Below are 7,133 nucleotides of genomic sequence, written 5' to 3'. Positions count from 1 at the left end.
AGTTAGTGCTATTACGAACTTTTACTCTATAAAGGCTGGGGGGCTTATCTCTACCACACACTAGGCTTTAACTAGGCTAAAAAGTCTTTTTGTTGATGACGGACCTTAAATCAGCATATCTTCCTGAGAGTCCAGAAGTGGACTTGAGGATTGTTAGGGCAGGGTTAATTAGCTCTGAATAGTTTTAGAGCTCTGTCTCTGATATATTTTTTCACTGAGTCAATCCTAAGATCTCTATTTATGTCTGTTGATCTACTTCTAATATTTAGGTTAAATCTGACATAAAAATATAATAATATTGTTTTGTGTTTTGTTGAAATTATTCTAACTATTAAAAATATTATCATTCCTACATTAGTACTAAAAACGTATTCAAATTCAAATATAATGCGATAATTAGGTAATATATATAATACTGACAAAATCCAACAATTAAATATATAGAAGAAATAATGACGAACAAATAGAACACTTATCAAAATTATTATATTATTCAATGAGATAATTTCTCATATAAAAATATGAAAATAGGATTTCCTCTCAATTAATAAAAAAAACAAATAAAAAGTAAATAATGCTATATAGTAGAAATATATATATTATATAAACACATTTCCTGTATGTATGTTATTAATCATAAATAATGCTTCATTAATCCTAACCACTTACTGTTAAATAAGATATGTTAAGCTGCTGACTGTTAAATTGTAACTGTTATTATGCGGCAAGTGAAAGGTTACTGTTAACGTATTGCTGTTCAATCTATTAGTTCAAAATGATCAATTCTTCTTTTTATTATTTACTTCTTGAATTCTTAGCAAATGGATTTATAAATTAATAGATAATATTTTTTATATGGAATATCATATTTACACAATATCAATATTTTATAGTATTATTTCATCATAACATTTGCATTTTACATGATTAATTTTACGAACTATGTATTAATGGCAAAACTTGACTTCCGATGATTTTAATAAACATTACGTTTTATAATCGTAACTGAGTCTATTTATGATTGCTTTCAATCTAATAAAATCCGCAAAATCCGTACGTCTATGTCAAGTATTGGTTCAAATAGCCATAATATCAATCAACATCAATTTTTTCTTGTGTTTGAAAGATATTAATTTATCTATAAAGTTTATAGTAAAATGTATTGATAACTTCCTCGCAGAGCACCTCATAAATTTGAGTATTAATTTAAAAATTTCCTATGTAGAAATTCAAATAATAAAATTTTAATTATTAATTTTTTCAACACAGAAACGTTCGATGTAAACATGTAATAATCGCTTTAACCGATTAATGAAATAGCAATAAAGTTTGATTTCATTTTTTTTGTTTACATACAATGTAACATTTTGACATTGAAAAAAAAATTCAAATTTTAAAACTTATTTCTTTGTCTTACAGAACGCATATTGCCCATATCGCTGCCGAAACGAAGTTACGAGTATCGCGATTTCAACGATAAACTGGCCATCGCTTCAGGCTGGGGTCGTTATGCCACTGGCGTACAAGCCATTAGCAATGAGTTACGTTACGCTAAACTGCAAATTGTGGATGGCGAAACATGTCAGCGCACCTTTCCCTTATCATACCGCCCCACAAATATCTGCACAAGTGGACGTGCAAAACGTTCTACATGTCATGGAGATTCGGGTGGTCCATTAGTCTTACGACGCAAACACTCAAGAAAGCGTGTGCTTATAGGCATTACTTCTTTTGGCAGCATATTTGGCTGTAATAAAGGATTTCCTGCTGCATTCACGAAGGTGACATCATATCTCGATTGGATTAGTGATGTGGCTGGAGTGGAACCTTATGAAGATATATCGCGTCCGCCATTGTGGCACAATAAATATATTGAAAATTACCCACTTAAAAATTATAAACCAACAAAGTTTTTAAAAGATGATTGTGAGAAATGCCTTGATATTCCTAAAACCGAATCCATTTACAAACCAAAACCAAAATTTAAAGATGATGAATCATTTCATAAAGATAACTTAAATTATAAATTATTTATATTGTAATTAAAAATAAATGTAATAATAAATTTAGGAACATAAACACAATTTTTTATTTAATTAATTTTAATTATTTTATAATGTTTAATTAATATTAACTAAACCAGTGTTTTCATCAATCCATTTTAAGAAGGAAGTTATACGTGTGAATACTCCTGGCCAGCCTATTTCACAGCCAAATTTAATACCGAAGGATGTAGCGCCAATAAGTGTGTTTGAGCCATCATCTAAAACGAGGGGACCACCAGAATCACCATTGCAAGTTGAAACACCACCTGTGGTCTTAATGCAGATTTGTGATGATTGGATTGATCCCAAATACCAACGATTGCATATGCTATTTTTCATAATTGGACTTTCAATCCACTCTAATACATCAGTCGCACCAGTTGCTTCTATTATTCAAAATATAAATAATTTGACGGGTAAGGATATATTCCAAAAATAACATGTATTTTATATTATAAGTATATTCACTCATCATTAATTCTACGAATTCTCTCAGTGGTTTTTACACAAACCATTACACACAAAATTATACTTACGATCACTGGTGCGTCCCCAACCTGAAGCAATAGCCAATTGATCTTCATAAGTTGAATAATCACCATCTGGTGAATATTTAGGCAAACTGGCGGGTTGAATATAATCTGCAGAAAAATTAAAATCGGTTTTAGAAGAACAGTGAACTGTAAATTAGTGTCTTAGTAACCATTAAATGTAATTGCTTCTGGTAGTTTGATTAGGGAAATATCATTACGAATAGCCTCTGGATCCCACTCTTCATGCACAGTTACGTATTTCTTAGGCGTAAAAATGATTTGTTGTCCTGGTTCACTACGATCAAGACGGTTGTAAGCACCCAAATAAACATCGACACCAGTAGTACTAAAAGAAAGTGAATTAATATCATGAATTATAATGAACACTTAACTCACAGGTTATCGGTACAATGCGCAGCAGTTACTATATAACGATCTGAAATCAAAGTGCCACCACACCAAGCAGCGCCTCCTTCAACATAGAGTAATAAACCGGCCTGGTATGGAAATTGTTTGGGAACAGCCAAATTGCCATTAGTGATACGTCCACTTGGAATATCATTAGAAGCTGGTAGGAATTCCTCTCTTGGATTTATATGCAAGGGCTTTACATTACTGAAACCCAAGGTGTTAGCTGAAACACCTGCAATAGCCAAAACTGTTAGAACAATAGCCGCCTTCATTGTGAAGAAACTGATTTCAATAACATATTATCGTAACGCTTTTATACTCTTAACTTGCCAAGGCTTTGAATGATTTAAGCGGCTTATCTTTCGATTAAAGCAAACCAAAACTAAAAAAATAGGAAAAGATTTGAGGTACTGATTCTTTTTTATTATTGCAAACAAATCGCTCCCAAATTAATCGGACCTATTACTGCTTATCTTCAAGTGGCTTTATAGTTAATAAATTCAAACTCTAAGGAAGTGGGCGATTGCGTTATACAAAATGGCGTATTACCGATAAACACTTCAGTATTGTTTACTATCATAATTCTTCCATTTAATATAAATAATTAAGATAAGAAAATTAATCGACGCAAAAAATAGATAAGACCTAAAGATGCAAGTTTTTAATTTGCTTTAATGAACTTATCAGAAATCTGCAATAATAGAAAGGGTTAAGTTCCAGAGGAAGTATTGTAGTATCTGTAAAATAATCTTAATCAAAATGCTAATGACAATTGTGGTAAATTAGAATTTCTATTTATAATGCAATTTGGACATAAATATTTATGACAATTAAATACTTTTTCTTTTTTTTGTTTTTGATGTACTTAAAATATCTTGGATTATACGTAAGCAGTAATCTGCACGTCTCGATCATATTGATCAACTATGGCACATATCAAACTTTTCAGGCAATTACTTAATATGAGTACAACTAATTGTGATCAGTATAATAATTGCAATAAGTTAGTAGACGTATTGAAAAAATGGGACAGTAGAACAGTGGGACAATGGCACAGCACAGCAGATCTTCTGGATAACCTGCGAATTCACCTTTCAGTTAGACACGTAGCTTATTAGAGGACAACTACGTCTCTATTTAATGTGAATAAGTATCTGTGAGTCTATGCCTAATATTTTGGTAGCAGCTAGATTTTTTTCTAAACTGACCAGAAAATAAACAAGGTACTGGATCTCAAAGAACGCAGCACTGCTACCGTGATTGATATTTTCTGTTAATATGAACTACATTAATGTACATATATACATTATATATATATAATGTATATATATATAGTTTTGTATTTTAATTTTATTTTTAAATAATTTAAAAAATGTTTTCAACAACAAATTAATAATAATTTTCAATATACATATAGTATTGTATTTTAATTTTATTTTCAACAATCCAAGAAAATCTTTTCTTAAACCAAATCTAAACTAGTGAACAATTTAACTGAGAGCATATAGTTTTATATTTTTAATTTTATACAATTCCGAACATTAAAGTAAAGCTCAAAGTTTCTTAAAGCTAACCTTACATGTGCTTTACACTTATTCAGCGGTCGTGAGAGCGAGAAACTGCGAGATCTCTCCCGCATAATCGCTGTAGAAATCACATGTAAGATCGCTCTAAAGTTCTTGGCACCCGCTTAGAAGTCAATGTCGATATGTCAATATGTGACTATATATAAGAATGTAATTTACAGCCAAGTTATTTTAGTTTATCTTAACACAAAATATCAAATACGGTAGCAGTGTTGGTACCGTGATATAATTATATATATCAGATTATTATTATATTATATATTAAATTTTTTTGGCTTTGTTTTAAGTGGCACTACTTACATACATATTAGAGGATATAATAATTAGTAATTTAATATGTAAACAAATACAACTATAAAATACTGAATTATGCCTGTACCAATGATACTAGAGATCGAAAACTTAATTATTTAATATATTACGGGTTAATCCAGTTTATAGTTCCAGAAGTAAACATTAATAAAACACACTTCTGATTGAGATTTTAAGCATATTTTTATTTCAATATATTGTTTAGACCTTTCGATTAGGTATGAAATACAGCAGTATTCAAATATTTCGAAGAGATGTCTCACAATCCTGGGTTCTTGTATGCGAATTTTTGAAGACTTGTCAGTTCATAGGTAGTAATAACACAAATATTACTTGACGGATGCTCGTAATATTGGTTCATTTCGAAACCCCGAAAAAAAAACAAATAAAAGTTCAGTTGTGTCTGATCGTATGATCTTCGTGACCATGTCAAATCATATGAATGTGAAATTAAAAGTCAGTGAAATTTCTCGAACAAAAAAACCAAAAGAGAATAAATAATATCTTAAAATAGAGACGACATATCGTTAACATCCAAATCTTCAATTGTGCAGCTAGAAAACTTAGTAATAGTGTGGCTATCATTATTAGACACTTCAGACCAAATCTGAAGTAAAGTGATTTTTGCAGATTCGATACATTCCACATTTACATCCTTAAAATTGTACCAATAGGAATTGTGATCAGAGTGCTGGTGCGAAGCTTTGTCATTCTTTCATCATTTTTAAAGCAGTACGAGCGTATCATACCTCCAGGCTAAAGAACCAAAGGACAACCAATCAGTGATTTGTAACTGCAATGATATTTGGAGAATCAGTTGGAGCATCAATAATCACTTTCACTGTCCCAATTACTGCAATTTTGCTTTTTGATGTAGATATATGTAGATATATTTACTTTACTACACTCTACTTTTTCAATATATTATTTAACTTCTATTTTATATTCAATTTAGTAAATACTTAGTTTATTATAGCTTTTTCTCAGTGAATTGGTAACTCTGCTACAATTACCATCATCAATTGGCGTTACCTACATCATAGCTTCTTCATATATCATAATAGATAGATCAATCTGCACCGTAATCAAAAAGTATCAAATGAGTTTTTGTAAGCTTAACGATATTTCTTCATTCGACGAACCTGTTTGTTAAAACTCTTAAAATATCGACACAAAAAGTAAGAAATATCAGAGTGCTTGAAATAATTCTTGGACATTGAAGTCGTTATAGACTATTAAACTGTTCAACTACAATACTTAAGTCTTTCTAATATTCGTATTTTTCATTCATACATAATTACGAGTACGTCATAGATTCATTGATTCTCATTATATACATATCATATATATCTATGTATATATTTTACTTATGTAGAGTTAAGTTTGAGTTCCTATACGTTCTGTGTTAAAGTATTCACATTTTTTCATTTCTATAAGTGATTTAATCAATCCTTTTTATGAAATTATACTTTTATATGTTCTGCGATGGCATAAATCAGTCATTAAGGAATTATTTTTAGTAGAAAACTCAATGAATATACCGAACCGTCGCAATAATTTGATCTTAACCTTAATCAGTCCACAAAATGTTTGTGGATGATTGGAACAAGTATTGATATTGTTGTATTGCACCCCCCTTGAAGACTTTAAAATAAATTTTGATTGAATGATGATTTCTTTGAATGATAATTTAATTATTTCAAATACATTTTGGATATAAACTATCATCTTACATGTAATCAAAATTATAAATCGTCGGAACGATAAAATTGCTGAATGCTATTTCTAACGTTCATATTCCTTTTCGATGGCAAGTAGAACAATTCGGTTCATACCCTTTATGTGGTCATTGTCTTTAATTGTTCTTTGATAATAAACAATATCATAGTCGATTAATCAAAGCAAAGCAGTGAATCCAAATTCCACACTTTGAATTTTATCGTCAATGCCAATTAAAATTTTTGCCAATCATTGTCAATACATTGAGACATTCCGGCGATAACACTTAACACTTCATAGTAAGTTTTTCATTCATAAAAATGCCAAAATTTTTAGCTCAGATAAGAATTCATGAATGAATCCGAACCTACGCGCTTTGGCAATACAATTTTATGTTAAGATAACGACTGTCCTCTACAATCTTCCATCTGGTGTAGATAGTATGAACCGAACTGAAGATACTAATTATCAAGTTATCATTTACGTCATAGCTTATAGAAATCCAAAGGTATATTCTTATTCAAAAT

General features: G+C 30.2%; 1 protein-coding gene across 1 annotated transcript; it reads right to left on the bottom strand.

The window, feature by feature from the left end:
* Positions 1 to 2,120: 2,120 nt before the first annotated feature.
* LOC119668119 (brachyurin-like) lies at positions 2,121 to 3,261 on the bottom strand. The gene is made up of 4 exons (XM_038077517.1): positions 2,975 to 3,261; positions 2,749 to 2,924; positions 2,582 to 2,686; positions 2,121 to 2,431 (listed from the first exon to the last, which is right to left on the bottom strand). Exons 1-4 carry the CDS (start codon positions 3,259 to 3,261, stop codon positions 2,121 to 2,123), a joined length of 879 nt encoding a protein of 292 aa, XP_037933445.1.
* Positions 3,262 to 7,133: the final 3,872 nt, after the last annotated feature.

The sequence above is a fragment of the Teleopsis dalmanni genome, chromosome 1 (genome assembly GCF_002237135.1).
Source record: "Teleopsis dalmanni isolate 2A chromosome 1, ASM223713v2, whole genome shotgun sequence".
NCBI lineage: Eukaryota > Metazoa > Arthropoda > Insecta > Diptera > Diopsidae > Teleopsis > Teleopsis dalmanni.
This window is presented reverse-complemented; position numbering and strand designations above follow the sequence as displayed.

What these genes read in the sequence shown, in the direction of transcription:
- LOC119668119 (XM_038077517.1), bottom strand. Translation starts at nt 3,261, where the DNA reads ATGAAGGCGGCTATTGTTCTAACAGTTTTGGCTATTGCAGGTGTTTCA. An exon ending in GCGCATTGTACCGATAACCT is followed by an intron (nt 2,925 to 2,974) that starts GTGAGTTAAGTG and finishes ACTTTCTTTTAG; the next exon opens with TACTACTGGTGTCGATGTTT. An exon ending in TTGGGGACGCACCAGTGATC is followed by an intron (nt 2,432 to 2,581) that starts GTAAGTATAATT and finishes TTTGAATAATAG; the next exon opens with AAGCAACTGGTGCGACTGAT.